The following is a 19,730-nucleotide window of genomic DNA, read 5'->3' on the forward strand; positions in this document are numbered from 1 at the left end:
ATGTTATGTTTACAATGACAAATGTATCTGCTGATGTAAATTAGTTTAATATAAATGAAAGTTCAAGGAAACAGTGAGAGCTCATCGCACTGCATATTACAATGCAAAGAGACACAAAACACAAGGAAATTATCACTCGTACACACGTATCCTGGGTGAAAGTCTTGTGTTTTTCCCGTAACTTCTTCCGGGACACAATTTCCACTCCCTTGCTTTAAAGCACTGTGTTTGGGGACTGACCAATCCACCCCGACCTCCTCCTTAAGTGGATATTGGCGAAGCTGCAGCCACAATCCAAGTGCCACCACAATCCAAGGAAATCTCTGAGGGGAGAAAGCACAAGAATCCTGAGGAAGAAGCTAAGTTAGTAACATGCAATGCACGCAGATTGAGAGAGAGAGGAGCTCCGTGTCATAAAAAGTCTCCCGACAGTGTATATAGAGATATTCCAAAGTTAAAGTTCCACTCAGCTTGATCTGGGACGTTTGGATCCATTTAAATTAACATAATTATCAGTATAGATGGCTGCACTGCAGTTGTAGCATGGCTGATTTGACCGGTGAAATGCAAGTGATGACAGGTTTGACAGCAAACTATTCCTAATCTCTAATAAGCGTAAATAATAAGGGTAAACATTCTTTTTTCTTCTCATAATAACTTATTTATCTTGTGATGACAAAGCAAATTTTCTCAAGAAAATGGTCTCAGCTTCCATGCAATGACGATCACAGGAGAAGGTTGTTCCAATATGAGAACAGTCACACATTCCATTCAATTCAATTTTATTTATAGTGTCAAATCACAACAGGAGTCATCTCAGGACAATTTACAAATAGAGTAGGTGTAGACCACACTCTATAATATAAAGACCCAACTATTTCCCATGAGCAAGCATTTGGTGCGATAGTGGCAAGGAAAAACTTCCCTTTTACAGGTAGAAACCTCGGACCCAGGCTCTTGGTGGGCGGCCGTCTGCTGTTGCCACTGAGACATAGAGACACTGATACAGATATACAGATATGGAGAAATATGATTAATCATAAATATTGCAACTGGTTTGATGAACACTGGCAATTATAGTACCAATGAAGATAATAGATCTATGACTAGAACTAATAGTTGTAGCAGTCTCTTCTCTTGTTCAGCACCTCGTCACAGGACGGCTGGAGGAAGAGAAGAAGAGGATATTCTGCAGCAGGTTTTGTTACAAACTTTCTTGTCATCTTCTGATTTTCCTTTACTGGAATGACAGTCAGTAGGCATCGTCTGTTCCTACACAAGTATCAGTAACATGTCTGTCTCTCTGCATTAAAGCTACCACCTTCACCATGAAGACACTGACTGTGTTTGCACTGGTTTGTGTCATGACGGCTCTGACTGGAGCTGCTGGTGAGTATTAAGTGTTACGGATGTATTTATTGCCAATAAACTGTAACAATCCAATCCAATAACAGCGGTGTCAAACTTCTTCCAGCTGTTCCAGAGGAAAAGGCCGATAAAGACCAAACAGGTGAGTAGATTTTAGATGTTCTCTTCGATGGATTGTACATTGTCGTGATGCTCTGCTGTGATTACTTCACCTACGCTTTGTGTTTATTGTGCATTTATAACATCTTCATACTATCAAAATAAATGGATTTCATATTGTAATATAAAAGTTCAACATAAAGAGACTTTAACTGGAACCTCCACACTACCCACTGAACTTTTTTCCTACAAATAGCTGATGTTAATCTGGTCAAGAGGTGGGCCAGAGGAGGATGCTACGGGGGTTGGTCTAGGTTCAATGACCGTTGTTTCTTCTACGATCCAAGACCCATGACCTGGGCTAAAGCTGAGGTAATGTTGGCGACATTAACCTCTACAACAAGTTCATTTTGTTTGGTCTGTCTGTCTGTCTCCTGTACTGTAGAAAAACTGTGAGTCACTGGGAGGAAACCTCGCGTCCGTTCGCAACATCATGGAGTACCACGAGCTTCAGAGGCTGATCATGACCAACAGTCATGAGTACAAAGAAACCTGGATTGGAGGCACTGATGCACAAGAGGTAATTTTGGCATCATTGCTCAAGTTGCAAATACTGCAAACCAAATATACATACTATTTATTATATATTATACTAAACTTACACTTATACTTTAAATTATATGCTTTGCTGTACTATACTATATATAAAAAATCTATATACGGTATACATACTATATTACTACATTTCACTGTATATTATATTTTATATTCTCTACTACATTATACCATATTATCATAAAGGGGCTGTACTCAAAATATTGAAAAATAGTGGGCTGAGATTGCCTCTGCACGGCTCTCATAGCCTCTTCCCCAAACTTGTCAAATACTGATGCTTTGTCAAGCAAAGCTAGGCAGCTTTATTTATAGAGCACATTTCAGCAACAAGGCCATTTAAAGTACTTTTCATGAAACATTAATGAGCAGATAAACAATCAAAAACATGTGTTAAAGAGAATATAAAAAACAGGTAAAATAGAATGAGACAGAAATGAAATACAAGAATAAAAGTTGCACTGCTGTGTAAGAAATGAACAATGACTTTTATTTTACTTTTTAAAAGACAGCATCATCCATGATTCAAATGAAGGGAGAGTTGCAGCAAACCTGCAGTTTTCTGGGAGTTAGTTCAAGTTATGTGCAGAATAAAAAATGTCCTTTGTCACAACTCTCGGCGTGTAAAACCAACCCTCTCGCACATGTGGCCCACATTTTTATAAAAACAAAATTTTATGAATCTGTCCTTGAGACACAGAGACACTGATACAGATATACAGATATGGAGAAATATGATTAATCATAAATATTGCAGCTGGTTTGATGAACAGTGGGAATTATAGTACCAATGAAGATATGACTAGAACTAATAGTTGTAGCAGTCTCTTCTCAGTTCCCTTTTTTTGAGAGATAAGCAGCTGAGATAAGTAGCTGTATTTAAGTGCTGGTCTTCCTCTTGTTCAGCACCTCGTCACAGGACGGCTGGAGGAAGAGAAGAAGAGGATATTCTGCAGCAGGTTTTGTTACAAACTTTCTTGTCATCTTCTGACTTTCCTTTACTGGACTCACAGTCAGTAGGCATCGTCTGTTCCTACACAAGTATCAGTAACATGTCTGTCTCTCTGTATTAAAGCTATCATCTTCACCATGAAGACACTGACTGTGTTTGCACTGGTTTGTGTCATGACGGCTCTGACTGGAGCTGCTGGTGAGTATTAAGTGTTACGGATGTATTTATTTGTCAATAATCTGTAACAATCCAATAAGTGCAATGTCATACTTCTTCCAGCTGTTCCAGAGGAAAAGGCCGATAAAGACCAAATAGGTGAGTAGATTTTAGATGTTCTCTTCGATGGATTGTACGTTGTTGTGATGCTCTGCTGCAATGACTTCACCTACGCTTTGTGTTTATTGTGCATTTATAACATCTTCATACTATCAAAATAAATGGATTTCATATTGTAATATAAAAGTTCCACATAAAGAGACTTTAACTGGAACCTCCACATTACCCACTGAACTTTTTTCCTACAAATAGCTGATGTTAATCTGGTCAAGAGGTGGGCCAGACGAGGATGCTACTGGGGTTGGTCTAGGTTCAATGGCCGTTGTTTCCGCTACGTTCCAAGACCCATGACCTGGGCTCAAGCTGAAGTAATACATTAACCTCTACAACAAGTTCATTTTGTTTGCATACACATGGACATTTGGTTTCTTGGCATCTTTTGCTGACTTGGTGTCGTCCTTTTTACTTTCTTTAACAACTCCTCTCTTTGTTGGTCTGTCTGTCTGTCTGTCTCCTGTACTGTAGAAAAACTGTGAGTCCCTGGGAGGAAACCTCGCGTCCGTTCGCAACATCATGGAGTACCACAATCTTCAGAGGCTGATCATGACCAACAGTCATGCGTACAAAGAAACCTGGATTGGAGGCACTGATGCACAAGAGGTAATTTTGGCATCATTGCTCAAGTTGCAAATACTGCAAACCAAATATACATACTATTTATTATATATTATACTAAACTTACACTTATACTTTAAATTATATGCTTTGCTGTACTATACTACATATATATATATATATATATATATATATATATATATATATATATATATATATATATATATATATATATATATATATATATATATATATATATATATATATATATATATATATATATATATATACATGCTATATACGGTATACATACTATATTACTACATTTCACTGTATATTATATTTTATATTCTATACTACATTATACCATATTATCATAAAGGGGCTGTACTCAAAATACTGAAAAATAGTGGGCTGAGATTGCCTCTACACGGCTCTCATAGCCTCTTCCCCAAACTTGTCAAATACTGACGCTTTGTCAAGCAAAGCTAGGCAGCTTTATTTATAGAGCACATTTCAGCAACAAGGCCATTTAAAGTACTTTTCATGAAACATTAATGAGCAGATAAACAATCAAAAACATGTGTTAAAGAGAATATAAAAACAGGTCAAATAGAATGAGACAGAAATGAAATACAAGAATAAAAGTTGCACTTCTGTGTAAGAAATGAACAATGACTTTTATTTTACTTTTTAAAAGACAGCATCATCCGTGATTCAAATGAAGGGAGAGTTGCAGCAAACCTGCAGTTTTCTGGGAGTTAGTTTAAGTTATGTGCAGAATAAAAAATGTCCTTTGTCACAACTCTCGGCGTGTAAAACCAACCCTCTCGCACATGTGACCCGCATTTTTATAAAAACAACATTTTATGAATCTGTCCTTATTTCTGTCCTTGAGCTGCAGTAACACCTGCATTTTCTCTCTGTGGATCAATAAAGGTTTATTTAAAAGATTTTAATTTCATGGCTTATTCAATTAATTTCTTTATTCCAGGAAAGGCAATGGTTCTGGAGCGATGGCACACCTTTCCACTACTCCAACTGGTGTCGTGGAGAGCCTAATAACCATGGGGGCAGGCAGAATTGTTTGCAAATAAATCATGGAGGTAAAACGACATATTGATTATCGTACAGTAGCAGTGATACAGCTCATATAACATATTGTCTCTTGAGCGAAAAAGTCTTCCTAAGTCAGATATAATTTGGTGTTATCAAATCAGTAGGTGGGCTAACCATAGACAGTATTACATCATTTACGTTTTTCGCAATGATCTGTATCCTATCATTGATCATAGTGTTACCTAACTGTACCCATCAAGAATAATTAGTTACATTTAACAGTTTATGTTTTTTGTTTATGTGTAGCATTCGCTGACTCACATTCACTGACTTGCCTTTTTTTGTACATGCAGCTCACAAATGCTGGGATGACTATCAGTGCAACTTTCAAAAACCGTCTGTCTGCGCCAAGAAAACCTGTTGATGCCTGGTCTGACATCATAACGTACCCGTAAAAAGCACAAACACTGGGGGAGGGGTGTTTGTGTTTCTGCCTTTAAATACATCTGTCTTTACTCCGTCAGTCTCACATCTGAGCTGAAGGATCTCATTTAAGTTTCATATCTTTATTTCTGTTCTATCGCTGTAACGCTACTTAAGGAAGGAAGCGACAGGTGACAATAAGGAGCTGGACTGTCTCTGAGGCTTTTTGCCTTCAATAAGAGCAGACTGAATGTGTTATGAAAAGATTGCTTTTAGCACAACCTGACATGTATTCTTTAGAGTGAACTCTTCTTTCTTGTCTTATGCAAAATTAAAAGCCTGAAGCATTAAAACAAACTGGTCTGTGTTTTATCTCCTGTTTAGATAAAAATGTCTCGATCTTTGGGGCTGAACGGACATATTTTAATGGTTTTCTATCGGCTGAAATAAAACCGATTTCTTTACTCTGCCCTTTGGTCCCCCTCAGGCTGCTATTGTTGGAACACAGCTCTCCTATACGAGCCTGCAGCACTTCACTGCATAAGCATGTAAAGACATTGAGGTTAGACAAATTCACAAACTCCGTAAACTCAGACGTGATCATTAGCAACGAGCAATGAACACAAGAGTCATGCATTCCACCATTGTTACACCTAAGACTTACGTAACTATTTTGCATGCATCACGTCTGAAAGCAATCGTCTCTACTTGTGACCAAAGATGACATTTAACATGTTGAGAAAAATATACAGCGTAACATTTTTTCAAAATCTGTGCTCAAGTAAGCCCAGAGAGCAGTGGCGTAGGCAGAAATAGTATTTTGGGCAGGCCAGTACAAAAGTGAGTGGGCAATTTTCAAAAAGACGAAGTAGCAAAAAGGACAAACTGAAAAAAAACAGCTACAATTTTACCTTCCAACATACTGCATTACAATGGCAATAGCAGTACTGTCTACAACATGCTCAACCAACAAAGCTCAGTCTAAAAAGTTTGTACACAACAATATAGACAAAAACCTGTCGATTTTAACCTATTCAGGCTAAAATATATTTGCACCGGCAGAACCAGCAGCATTGGCTCTGCACAGCACTGTTATGAAATTAACCATTTTAATGCACAAAGTGGCAACTAAACATGAACCCAAACAGCAGAGAAGGCGTTTACATTTTGCATGACATAGATCAGACAGAAATCGCACATGTAACATATCCTTTGTGCATTCATAACAGCATTGTTGCTTCAGAACTATGGTCAGATCATGAGCAGCAATGTGTAAAAATGAAAACGTTGTCGTAGGACTATAGCAAACACATGAACATCTAAATAAATGTTGATAGATCTAGCGTTATAGTTTTAAAAATATAAATATACAAAAAAGCAACCCAGCTTTCCTGGCCGAAATAGACCGAAATAATAACATTAAAAGCAATACATATAAACCATGATAAGATCTCGTGAATAATGTTGATTAAAACAACGGTTATTGGGCTAAAAATACCAATAATAAAACTGTCACAGATTTCGAGTTAAGGGGGCGTGTTTTTTCTTTCGTCGATATTTGACGGTGAGGGATTAACATGAATGTCTATCTGACGGACCCCCTCGTCAAAAAATAACGCAACGGGTACCCCCTGGCGTTGAAAATTAACACCAGGGTTCCTTGACCATGCGTCATACATTTGACGAGTAGGGAGTGAGACTGACTTTTCTTGTAATCTGTGTGTGTGTGTGTGTGTGTGTGTGTGTGTGTAGGACACAAATTGTCCACTATGTGTCATCATTGTGCCATGGGTTACATGGTGTATTTAAGCAGGAACCTTTTTTTGTCAGGTAACAGGTCACTCTTGCCTGCCTAATGATTCCTGTACATGCCAGTGAGACAATACACAAGTACCTTCAATAAACCGCTGCAATGATCTAATCTGTCTACTTTGTTTGTGATTGGGTTCTATCCCTGTTAGCCCGCACACACCAGCCATATAAAGTTGTTAATTAGCGAATTAGTTTGACATAGTTGATAACATTCAAACAACAGTTAAACACTTGAGAAATGTGTATCAGTGCTAATTTGGTTTGCATCGTAACCAGAGAACCATTATTCCATGGATTCAATGTATTTTGGAAAACTTCCCATCACACCAATCTTTTCTTCAGGTCCTTGCATCAACTACGAGCTTATCAGACGTCAGTATTCACCACCTGCTAAATTAGGAGCCAAGGACTGATTTCTACAAACAGCAGGAAACCAGCCCAATCAGCTACACATCAGCTCCAGCGTCTCACTGTAATTCAGTTTTCTTCCCCAAAGACCTCAGATTGTTGCCCTGTTCTGATATATACTAAAACATACAGAGAGGAACAAGAAGCCCGCCACATATGTGTTCGGGTTTCTTGTTGCTCCTCTGTCTGATCGTCAGGTGGCTCTACCTTTTAATGTTCAACCCACCACTGATGTCCTGTGGACATGCCAAGGCCATGTCATTTTCATAGGATTAATTATATGAACAAACACAGCAAGAAAGACTGACTCTTGTTTCAAAGTGTGTGTGTTAGGAGACTCACTTCAGCTGAGCTGGGGTTCTGTTTCATCACCTAGTGACTGATGAAAAAAATTTAACTTTTTAGTGTGTATGCAGCAACAATATTCTCAATCTGATTACATACAACATACAATAAATTAGTCTACATACAGTACTGTCTTGTTAAGGTTCCAACATATAACACAGACACAGAAAGTCAGAGGATTTGTCAAAGTAAGCAACATCTTTTAGTGAGAGCTGGAGTTTGGTCAGTGCACCGCTAAAGGACAAGTTCACATCAACATGCAAGTACCGAACTCCAAACTTGAGGTCTGATCTGACCATGAAATAAGGCTCACCTTAAATGCATGAATTAAATGCTGTATTTCAGCTATGATGGCCTATCAGCTTTGTACAGCAGTTGCCAGATATAGACGACCATGGTACCAAACCTGGCATCCTCACTGTAACAACAACAAGAGTTCAGGAATATGTTGCTTCATGTGACATATGCACATCAACAGTTCACTGTGAAAACTATTGAATATGGACAATCTGTATGTTTTTCTCTTGTCTTTACTAAACAAAGCATACAGATAGTTAAAACAAACCCTTTGATCCACAATACTGTTGTGTTATTTCCCTGCATGACTTGCAGATATACTCATGATTGTCTATTAACTAACAGCCTCGGTATCTTGTTACCCAGAAACATTTTGAAGAAGTAGAAGCTTCTGAAAACAACTTCAACAGAGAAGTTGAGGTTTCATCTAAGGCATAGTTACTGCCTTAAAAGGTTACTCTTTATGCAAAGTCATTATTAAAGAAAAAACACACATAAAGACACATAACTTTGGACATCTATACACACAATAAGACTCAACACTACTCATGACAAACACTGAGACGAAACATCACAGTAATTCCAAATGAATAATTGAATTCCAAACCTAATAAAGCAATACACATCCTCTAAATAAAAATATATATCAGGGATGGATAACTCTCTCCATACATTTCACATTTTTAGGAGCAAAACCAGGACTATGTTTCACTACTCCATTTCTTGTGTAAATAAATACAATCTTTACAACATTTCATTAAAGCTTGTTTCACAACTTTACTTTTAAAATCCTGGTTATGAATTCCATGCCACCACTGATTCATAAGGTTAAATGTTAAGCTCTCATATTCGCATTATACATGCTTCCCCTTGGATTCATTTTTTGGGAATAGAAAAAAATGTATCACTGTAATGCAGATGATCTGAGGCAACAATGTGATCTCATGAGAAGGTGTATGAATAGCATGCCACTATGACATTTCACGAACAATGTACGCCCCATTGTCGTTCACCTAGTTTAGCTAACCTGTGACGTGACAGTTTAAACACCAAAACGACTAGTTAAGATTATAAAAAATATTGTGTTTTGGGTTAAAACTGTCCCGGGACATGAACACTTCCTGGGATCCAGTGAGTGTTTAAATATGTTGAGGAACTCATTTTAATGATTAATCTGACAAAACATGAATGCGGCACAAATGCCCTACCTCACAATGTTAATGAAAGTGACAAATAATTAGTGTATACACCCCGTGATTCTATACCACAGAATTTAATGGGTTATTCTTTGACCCATGCTACACCCTTCTGGAGTTTCATGAAAATAGGGCCAGTAGTTTTTCTGTAATCCTGCTAACAAAGAAACTGAGGAGAACATAACCTTGGCAGAGGTATTATGAAAACTAAACTGAAGTAATCATGTTTGGCCCTTCTAAGAGCCACATGAAAGTGCAGCTGTAAGTGCTTTTTCAAATTTTTTTATTTATTTTTTTAATCCAATGTGCAGTCGGAAGAGACGTGTTTTTAGCCGTGTTTTAGATGTGGAAGCTTTCGTCTGTCCTCGACACTTCATTGAAATTTAACAAACAAGCAAGTGGTGTTGGAAGGGCAACTTTTATCAGCTAAGAGATTTTGCAAAATTAAAGCGGTTTTTATATCATCAGGACCTGGAAACCATTATCCCTGCGTTGATCACCTCTTGGCTTGATTATTGTAATTCGCTGTATATTAATGTTCTATAGCTTCGGCTGTAATTGTATCATGTTAGTTTTTAGTTTTTTAGTCATGCCTTCTCTTTATTTTCTTCTAACATTTAGTATTATTGTATAACACTGTTATGCACATTCTATTGCTTTAATCTTGTATAAGTGTATTGAGGCAGATCCTAACCTATCTGCCTCGACTGGAAACCACTTTGGGTCAGCTCCTGTTGTTTTTAAATTTGCTATATAGTATAGCTATATATAGCCAGTAGTTTTTCTGTAATAGTGCTAACACACAAACAGACAGACAGACAAACCGTGCAGAAAACAGAACCTCCTTGGCTGAGGTATTATGAAAAATAAACTAAAGTCATCATGTTAGGGCCTTCTAGCTCTGTCACTAACCTAACCAATGCGCTTAGGCCCAAACTTGCATAATGAAGTTAAAAATCTTGGTGGACACTTCATTGAATTTCAACAAACAAGGCAGTTGTGTTGTGAAGGGCAGAGTTTTTGCAAAATTAAAGCTGTTTTTAAGTCACCAGGACCTGGAAAGAATTATCAATGCATTGATTACCTCTTGGCTTAAATATTGTAATTTGCTGTATATTCATGTTCTATTACTTCAACTTTTTTTTTATCATGTTAGTTGTTTTTTAGTCATGCCTTCTCTTTATTTTCTTCTAACATTTTGTATTACTACCTTTAATGCACATTATATTTCTTTAATCTTGTATAAGTGTAATGAGGCATATCCTAATCCATCTGCCTCAACTGGAAATCGCTTTGAGTCAGATCCTGTTGTTTTTAAATATGCTATATAAATTAAACTGACCTGACTTTAAAGTATCTGTGTATAAAACTTAGTATAAAACAAAGTAATGCATCCTGTTTTTTAAACTTAATGGTTATCACCTTATCTACACTGTTCTATGTGAGCAGCAGTGTTGTGCAACACTTAAATATAAAACAGAAGTTGAAGAATTGTTGCATCAGAGCTATTCTATCTGTGCTGCACAATTTCGCCACTGTGTCACTGAAGTTGGTTTTACATATTGCAAAGTCATCACCGCGTTGGCATTCCATTGACTGCCATTCATTTTGACGTCACTTTGACAGTGAATAACTTTACATCTGAAGCGTTTAAAGACTTTATTTATCCATTGTTTATTTCTAAAGAAACACGACAATATATAAAAGGCTCCATTACTTTGTACCTCACGTTATGGCTCTGTAGCAGACGTTTTTGTAAAAATAGGCTAATGATTGTGTCATAACCACGAGACTTTCTGTCGCACAGTAGATAAATTACCGTATAGTACAGGAGAAGCTCGCAGGCAGTTTGGACTTACATTAGCCCGTGTGTTCCATAGTGTATTCTCGCTAGATAAGGTTATTTGTATTTTTACTAAGTGCTGAGATTCAGTACTTCCTCCAACACTGCTGCACACAACGGCCCGGTGGCCATATTCATCCGGGCTCAGCGCTCTTTCAGTCGTGACCCGTGCATGTGGCGCTGTCAGTAATTCACTAGCATATCTCTGAGCTGGCCGCTGAATAACGTCAGCTAACGTTTTTGTCACTATTTACGCTATGATGGAACTAAACCTGTCACTTGTAGTCACAGTAATAACGACCAATTTCACACAATGTTCTGACGTTCAGCAATTTTGTTGCTTAACTTTTTAATGTAGCCTAGAATGTGTAACTAAGTATCTTCATGTCTGTAGCTACTGTGGGGATGCCCACCCCAAGTCGGTGTGTCTGAGGAGAACCCGCTTCATGAAAGCTGAGCAGCTGAAATTAACCTGTCAACGTCCCTATGCTGGGATCATGCCCGGATTATCCATAAGGGCACATTCACAACCAGTGAGACAGGCTTTAACTAGCTTATTCATTTTTCGGTCCTTTTATTGTCGTTAGCTGTGATGCTAAAGCAGTTTTAGCTTTCCCATGATGCTTTAAAAGTTTTTGACCAATCAGATGAGTTGCTTTTAGGGCCTGTGAAATAAAGTCGGAAAAATACACATTTGACCGACCCACAATGCTGCAATATGTAGTATTGATTTTGGCTTTTTGAATTGATAGACATTTTGAATTGAGACATTTGAATATAGTGCTCACTGCTCATATGCCTACATGTATGTAGTTGGATAAGTTAGTAAATTACATTTGAGAAATCCCCTTGATTATGTCTGATATTTTTGCCAGGAGGACAGCACGGGTAAAGGGGGTGGTAAGGTATAGTGCCAGGGGCACCACATTGTCTTAATACGGGCCTGACTGGGACGGGCATTGTAAAAGCATTCAAACCGCTATTCGTGGATTATTTATGGCTGGTCTCCTTAAGGTTTCTTGTCAGTCTGTTGCATTTGCCTGCCGTGTTGTTCAGTTGTTGAATATGTTGTTACCTTAGACGCTGGATGTAGATCAGAGTTAAGTTTTGGTCTCTGCTCATGGGTAATTGGACTGGCATTTCCTTTTTCGTATGATTTTCTGGAATTGTTTCTAGCACTCAATTTGTATGGGAATGCTGCGGCTTCTGTAGGGTTTTTGGGGGGGTCTACAATAACAAGGGTTTGCAGGCGTTTGGCCGAAATAATTACTCACTTTACCAGCAGTGAATCTTCAACAACTTTACTGGAGTTATATCATATTGTTGTAGCCCTCGTTCTCTCGGGTACTCATTGGGCTGGGACACAATTCTGTTTTTCTGCGACAATGAAGCAACTATAAACATCAATGACAAGAAGTGCGCATCTGTCCATTCATTATAGATTCATGTGACGTCTAATATGGCTGGCATTTTGGGCAATTATAATTTCCATGCAGCTCATAGCATGATTTGAATAATCACGTAGCTGATTCTGTCTCGCTTTAATTTTCAGAATTCCATCTCCTGTGTTTGGAAGCAGCCCAATCAAAGCTGCAATGCCCCCTTTTAGCCAAACCATTCTAATTTTAAATAATCCACTTTAGTCTTATGCACATGCTGCTGCGCAGCGCATGCATGAGGGTCTGGCAAAATCTATGTTGCCAATGCATGACTCAGCTTGGTCTTATTTCATCACATTGTGTACTACTTTATCTGTAGCCGCTCTGCCTGTTAAAATATCGTATATATTGGTGCTTTTATTGTTCACTGCTTCGTGACTCGAAAAATGCAACTTTTTCCCATCAAAAGTAGGGTCGCTGGCATCCAATTCCATCTGCGCTGCCTGGATTGATCTGCTACCAGTATTCTGGAAATACTTCCATATGCCTTTGCTGAATGGCCTCAAAAGGGTCTCTCCCCGAAGCAATGCTAAATTTCTCCCTTTCACATTTCCTTTAGCAAAAGATATCACGATTGAGAAAGGGTGTTTTGGGCCTTGCACAGATCAAATGTTAGAAGGTAAGGCAGCTTCCTTTGTATAGCACATTTCAGCAACAGGGCAATTCAAGTGCTTTACATAAAAAAATAAATAAAAAATGTAAGAAACAGGAAGATGCGTTAGACAGTCATTCTCACAGCTTTCTTTGGTTTTCTGAGGGGTGGCGAATTTCTTCACGCATGTATTTCTGTGACCCAAATCATGATTCACCATTTCTGATGTTTCAATTTATGATCGCCATTTCACTTTGTTTTCTCAAACGCTCCAAGATGGATAGTAGGCCTAGTAGTAATAAGGTACGGTTGTTTATGTCTCTGAGTCTTTTGTCCTCTATCTTCCATGCTGACCTATTTGAGGAACCGTCCTCGTGCTGGTCCTCGGGAGCTCTGTTGTCACTTAGAAAGGAAACCAATGTCCAGTGCCTGGTTTACATCTCACCTATGCCTCCTCTACATTCTGCAGACTGCTTTCGGACCGCTATACAGCTCATTCCCTGCGCATAGGAGCCGCAAATGCTGCAGCGGCATCCACTCCGGTTTTCAACCCTAAAGGCCAGGGTGTGATGGACCTCTGCTGCATGGGAAAGTTCCCTTTTGACATGGCGTTCGCCCTATTCTCGATGATCAGAAGCTATGTGCTCAGCACCCTGATTGGTTGGACCAATGAACAATTGGCAATTTGTGCTTCATCTGCTATATTTTATCTCGTAAACACTCTTAACTAGGACATTCATTAGCTAAATTGGCTTAAAGGCAACTTAATTCCATACTCTTGTTTTATCACGAGAGGATTGCCAGGTATGGTCTGTTTGGGGGGAATAGTTTAGCTCTCCCAGTCTTAAACTGTGAGTGTTCCCTATGCTGCTGCTGTCCCCTTATTCACTGCTCTTTCATGGTGTCATGAAAGGTCAGGGGACTCCTCTGAACAGAGCCATACCGCCAAATTTAATTCATAATTTATTCAATAAATTCATAATTTATTCAATACATTTTTAAAGCTTTTATTGTCTGTGTTGTTCTTGACGTTATGGACCTGACAGAAATAATAAACTGAACAATATAAAAGTATAAAGAAAGTCTCTCTAAACCCGGTTAGTGTACCAGTTTGTATTTTATAATATTCCTGTTGTTTATATTAATATAAAATCATTACAGCTATTATTTCCAACATTTGAGCAGTTTGTTCCTCACTCAACATAGCACACTTATAATTATAATGACCTAAAGCTGATTTTATGAATAGATGTTGGGCTCTCCTGCAGTAAACATGCAGGAACTTTGCCTTTTTCAAGCAAAAGTGCATGTTTTGGGCTCGAGTCTATATTGTGTAACTTTGGGTCTCCTCGTTTAAGGGTTTCCAACTTTACAGAAATGACATTTCTACCTTACATTTGTCAGCAATGTTGCCCCAGCATTTAACCTTAAAGCCTGTCTCTTAGAAATGTTGTTTGTGTACTTGTACTTACTACATGGCTGATTCAACCAGGGAAATGCAAGTGACAACTGGTTTGACAGCAAAGTATTCCTAATCCATTCAATTCAATTTTATTTATAGTGTCAAATCACAACAGGAGTCAACTCAGGACACTATACAAATATAGTAGGTGTAGACCACACTCTATAATTTAGAAAGACCCAACTATTTCCCATGAGCAAACATTTGGTGCGATAGTGGCAAGGAAAAACTTCCTTTTTACAGGCAGAAAACTCGGACCCAGGCTCTTGGTGGGCGGCCGTCTGCTGCTGCCATTGAGACACAGAGACACTGATACAGATATACAGATATGGAGAAATATGATTAATCATAAATATTGCAGCTGGTTTGATGAACAGTGGGAATTATAGTACCAATGAAGATATGACTAGAACTAATAGTTGTAGCAGTCTCTTCTCAGTTCCCTTTTTTTGAGAGATAAGCAGCTGAGATAAGTAGCTGTATTTAAGTGCTGGTCTTCCTCTTGTTCAGCACCTCGTCACAGGACGGCTGGAGGAAGAGAAGAAGAGGATATTCTGCAGCAGGTTTTGTTACAAACTTTCTTGTCATCTTCTGATTTTCCTTTACTGGAATGACAGTCAGTAGGCATCGTCTGTTCCTACACAAGTATCAGTAACATGTCTGTCTCTCTGCATTAAAGCTACCACCTTCACCATGAAGACACTGACTGTGTTTGCACTGGTTTGTGTCATGACGGCTCTGACTGGAGCTGCTGGTGAGTATTAAGTGTTACGGATGTATTTATTGCCAATAAACTGTAACAATCCAATAAGTGCAATGTCATACTTCTTCCAGCTGTTCCAGAGGATAAGGCCGATAAAGACCAAACAGGTGAGTAGATTTTAGATGTTCTCTTCGATGGATTGTACGTTGTTGTGATGCTCTGCTGTGATTACTTCACCTACGCTTTGTGTTTATTGTGCATTTATAACATCTTCATACTATCAAAATAAATGGATTTCATATTGTAATATAAAAGTTCCACATAAAGAGACTTTAACTGGAACCTCCACATTACCCACTGAACTTTTTTCCTACAAATAGCTGATGTTAATCTGGTCAAGAGGTGGGCCAGACGAGGATGCTACTGGGGTTGGTCTAGGTTCAATGGCCGTTGTTTCCGCTACGTTCCAAGACGCATGACCTGGGCTCAAGCTGAGGTAATGTTGGCGACATTAACCTCTACAACAAGTTCATTTTGTTTGCATACACATGGACATTTGGTTTCTTGGCATCTTTTGCTGACTTGGTGTCGTCCTTTTTACTTTCTTTAACAACTCCTCTCTTTGTTGGTCTGTCTGTCTGTCTGTCTCCTGTACTGTAGAAAAACTGTGAGTCACTGGGAGGAAACCTCGCGTCCGTTCGTAACATCATGGAGTACCACAATCTTCAGAGGCTGATCATGACCAACAGTCATGCGTACAAAGAAACCTGGATTGGAGGCACTGATGCACAAGAGGTAATTTTGGCATCATTGCTCAAGTTGCCAATACTGCAAACCAAATATACATACTATTTATTATATATTATACTAAACTTACACTTATACTTTAAATTATATGCTTTGCTGTACTATACTACATATATATATATATACATGCTATATACGGTATACATACTATATTACTACATTTCACTGTATATTATATTTTATATTCTATACTACATTATACCATGTTATCATAAAGGGGCTGTACTCAAAATACTGAAAAATAGTGGGCTGAGATTGCCTCTACACGGCTCTCATAGCCTCTTCCCCAAACTTGTCAAATACTGACGCTTTGTCAAGCAAAGCTAGGCAGCTTTATTTATAGAGCACATTTCAGCAACAAGGCCATTTAAAGTACTTTTCATGAAACATTAATGAGCAGATAAACAGTCAAAAACATGTGTTAAAGAGAATATAAAAACAGGTCAAATAGAATGAGACAGAAATGAAATACAAGAATAAAAGTTGCACTGCTGTGTAAGAAATGAACAATGACTTTTATTTTACTTTTTAAAAGACAGCATCATCCGTGATTCAAATGAAGGGAGAGTTGCAGCAAACCTGCAGTTTTCTGGGAGTTAGTTCAAGTTATGTGCAGAATAAAAAATGTCCTTTGTCACAACTCTCGGCGTGTAAAACCAACCCTCTCGCACATGTGACCCGCATTTTTATAAAAACAACATTTTATGAATCTGTCCTTATTTCTGTCCTTGTCCTGCTGTAACACCTGCATTTTCTCTCTGGGGATCAATAAAGGTTTATTTAAAAGATTTTAATTTCATGGCTTATTCAATTAATTTCTTTATTCCAGGAAAGGCAATGGTTCTGGAGCGATGGCACACCTTTCCACTACTCCAACTGGTGTCGTGGAGAGCCTAATAACCATGGGGGCAGGCAGAATTGTTTGCAAATGAATTTTGGAGGTAAAATGACATCTTAATTATCGTACAGTAGCAGTGATACAGCTCATATAACATATTGTCTCTTGAGCGAAAAAGTCTTCCTAAGTCAGATATAATTTGGTGTTATCAAATCAGTAGGTGGGCTAACCATACACAGTATTACATCATTTACGTTTTTCGCAATGATCTGTATCCTATCATTGATCATAGTGTTACCTAACTGTACCCATCAAGAATAATTAGTTACATTTAACAGTTTAAGTTTTTGTTTATGTGTAGCATTCGGTGACTCACATTCGCTGACTCGCCTTTTTTTTTGTACATGCAGCTCACAAATGCTGGGATGACTTGCAGTGCTACTCTCAAAGACCGTCTGTCTGCGCCAAGAAAACCTGTTGATGCTTGGTCTGACATCATAACGTACCCGTAAAAAGCACAAACACTGGGGGAGGTGTGTTTGTGTTTCTGCCTTTAAATACATCTGTCTTTACTCCGTCAGTCTCACATCTGAGCTGAAGGATCTCATTTAAGTTTCATATCTTTATTTCTGTTCTATCGCTGTAACGCTACTTAAGGAAGGAAGCGACAGGTGACAATAAGGAGCTGGACTGTCTCTGAGGCTTTTTGCCTTCAATAAGAGCAGACTGAATGTGTTATGAAAAGATTGCTTTTAGCACAACCTGATATGTATTCTTTAGAGTGAACTCTTCTTTCTTGTCTTATGCAAAATTAAAAGCCTGAAGCATTAAAACAAACTGGTCTGTGTTTTATCTCCTGTTTAGATAAAAAAAAATGTGATCTTTGAGGCTGGATGGACATATTTTAATGGTTTTCTATCGGCTGAAATAAAACCGATTTCTTTACTCTGCCCTTTTGTCCCCCTCAGGCTGCTATTTTTGGAACACAGCTATCCTATACGAGCCTGCAGCACTTCACTGCATAAGCATGTAAAAACATTGAGGTTAGACAAATTCACAAACTCTGTAATCTCACACGTGATCATTAGCAACGAGCAATGAACACAAGAGTCATACATTCCACCAGTGTTACACCTAAGACTTATATGTGCAACTATTCTGCAATCTGCAATGTCTCACTCGTTACAGTCTATGGTCTCACCATAAGGCAGAAGTAGTAGACCAGAATCAAGCTCACTCCTGTAGCCAATCATGCTTTAAACTTAGGTTAGGACCTTCTACCTCATTAACATATGGACACAGAAATACAGAAATAAATAAATGTAGGTGGACAAAAATGTAGCTATAAAATTAAAGCATTAATTTTTTTATGTATTCTTTTATTTTTTTATTCATACATTTATTTCTGCATTTATATATTTATTCATGTATTTCATCATGTATTTATTCTTTTATTTATGTATTCATTCATTACTGCATATATGTATTAATTTATTTATTTTTATCTGTATTTATTTATTTATTTATTCCTGTATTTATTTATTTATATATTTATTTATTACTACATATATTTATTTATATCTGTATTTATTTATTCCTGTATTTATTTATATATTTATTTATTGAGACTTAAGTCATGTTCCGACCTCCATAGAAAAGAAGGGAAATCCAAAAAAACATAATAGGGGCTCTTTAACTTTTGAATATGAACAAAATCCATAGCCCCCCCCAAAAAGGGCCTTATGAAAGAACCAGTCACACATACAGATTGGTTCCTAAATAGCACGTACAAGAGATTTAAGAAAGCTAAGATTTTTCTCTTAAGAACAAACTAATTTTACAGGCAGACTAGACGTGCCATGAGTCATGTACACATTCACAAGAGTACAAACACTTTTTTGACTTACACCCTGTATTCGCACAGGACTAGTATTACTAGTATTACCAGGGGACTTAATGGGATTCACACAGGATAAGTGAAGTCCGTATTTTACTCAAATTTACTGACATTACCCTATGGATACGATTTCAAGGCTCTGTCAAAACATTCATTCGAAATCAGCAATGCAGTCATACAATCCCAAATCACAGAGATGCGGATTCACAGGTAACTAATATTATCACACAACCTCTGTGTTGGTGAAATATGGTAGGTAATTTGCAGTGGAATTTCTACTTGACAAATTACAGACATGGCATGGATTAAGATCACAGACGACTTTGTAATTATTACAAAGCACTAGAGGTCCCCAATACTAGTCCTGTTTGAATAGGGCTTAAATTCATTATGTTTACATTAACAATGGATCACATGACTACTTGTGTATGAAAGAGGTTGCTCATAGTGAAGAACCCACAGAAAAATACATACTACATTTTCTTCTGGCATACTAAATACCATGATAGTATAGGTATTGGAATTCTAGGATTGTATTTAATAACTTGAAATAATGGTGAAGGTGATAGCTTTAATGCAGAGAGACAGACATGTTACTGATACTTGTGTAGGGAACGGACGATGCGTACTGACTGCCAGTCCAGTAAAGGAAACTCAGAAGATGATAAGAAAGTTTGTAACAAAACC

General features: G+C 37.9%; 2 protein-coding genes across 9 annotated transcripts; both read left to right on the forward strand.

The window, feature by feature from the left end:
* Positions 1-344: 344 nt before the first annotated feature.
* On the forward strand, positions 345-5,761 carry LOC116063693 (ladderlectin-like). Of its 7 annotated transcripts, none has more exons than XM_031318613.2 (7): positions 345-363; positions 1,146-1,198; positions 1,315-1,389; positions 1,724-1,839; positions 1,913-2,047; positions 4,917-5,028; positions 5,335-5,761. In XM_031318613.2, the coding sequence occupies exons 3-7, from the start codon at positions 1,329-1,331 to the stop codon at positions 5,403-5,405; spliced, it is 495 nt and encodes a 164-aa protein (XP_031174473.1). In that variant the 5' UTR covers positions 345-363; positions 1,146-1,198; positions 1,315-1,328; the 3' UTR covers positions 5,406-5,761. The 7 variants fall into 7 exon arrangements, with proteins under 7 accessions (XP_031174473.1, XP_031174472.1, XP_031174470.1 ...); XM_031318612.2 differs by lacking the exon at positions 345-363 and adding an exon at positions 1,475-1,510; XM_031318610.2 differs by lacking the exons at positions 345-363; positions 1,913-2,047 and adding exons at positions 1,475-1,510; positions 3,833-3,967 and having other exon boundaries at positions 1,148-1,198.
* A 9,502-nt stretch (positions 5,762-15,263) lies between these two features.
* On the forward strand, positions 15,264-17,983 carry LOC116063694 (ladderlectin-like). Of its 2 annotated transcripts, XM_031318614.2 has the most exons (7): positions 15,271-15,361; positions 15,478-15,552; positions 15,633-15,668; positions 15,882-15,997; positions 16,162-16,296; positions 17,138-17,249; positions 17,557-17,983. In XM_031318614.2, the coding sequence occupies exons 2-7, from the start codon at positions 15,492-15,494 to the stop codon at positions 17,625-17,627; spliced, it is 531 nt and encodes a 176-aa protein (XP_031174474.1). In that variant the 5' UTR covers positions 15,271-15,361; positions 15,478-15,491; the 3' UTR covers positions 17,628-17,983. The 2 variants fall into 2 exon arrangements, with proteins under 2 accessions (XP_035850100.1, XP_031174474.1); XM_035994207.1 differs by lacking the exon at positions 15,633-15,668 and having other exon boundaries at positions 15,264-15,361.
* Positions 17,984-19,730: the final 1,747 nt, after the last annotated feature.

This window comes from Sander lucioperca, chromosome 17 (genome assembly GCF_008315115.2).
Source record: "Sander lucioperca isolate FBNREF2018 chromosome 17, SLUC_FBN_1.2, whole genome shotgun sequence".
Classification (NCBI taxonomy): domain Eukaryota; kingdom Metazoa; phylum Chordata; class Actinopteri; order Perciformes; family Percidae; genus Sander; species Sander lucioperca.

Coding starts and splice junctions, on each gene's coding strand:
- LOC116063693 (XM_031318612.2), top strand. CDS start 1,329: ATGAAGACACTGACTGTGTTTGCACTGGTTTGTGTCATGACGGCTCTG. Junction 1,840..1,912: donor TGACCTGGGCTAAAGCTGAG/GTAATGTTGGCG, acceptor CCTGTACTGTAG/AAAAACTGTGAGTCACTGGG. Junction 2,048..4,916: donor GAGGCACTGATGCACAAGAG/GTAATTTTGGCA, acceptor TCTTTATTCCAG/GAAAGGCAATGGTTCTGGAG.
- LOC116063694 (XM_031318614.2), top strand. CDS start 15,492: ATGAAGACACTGACTGTGTTTGCACTGGTTTGTGTCATGACGGCTCTG. Junction 15,669..15,881: donor GGCCGATAAAGACCAAACAG/GTGAGTAGATTT, acceptor TCCTACAAATAG/CTGATGTTAATCTGGTCAAG. Junction 17,250..17,556: donor TTTGCAAATGAATTTTGGAG/GTAAAATGACAT, acceptor TTGTACATGCAG/CTCACAAATGCTGGGATGAC.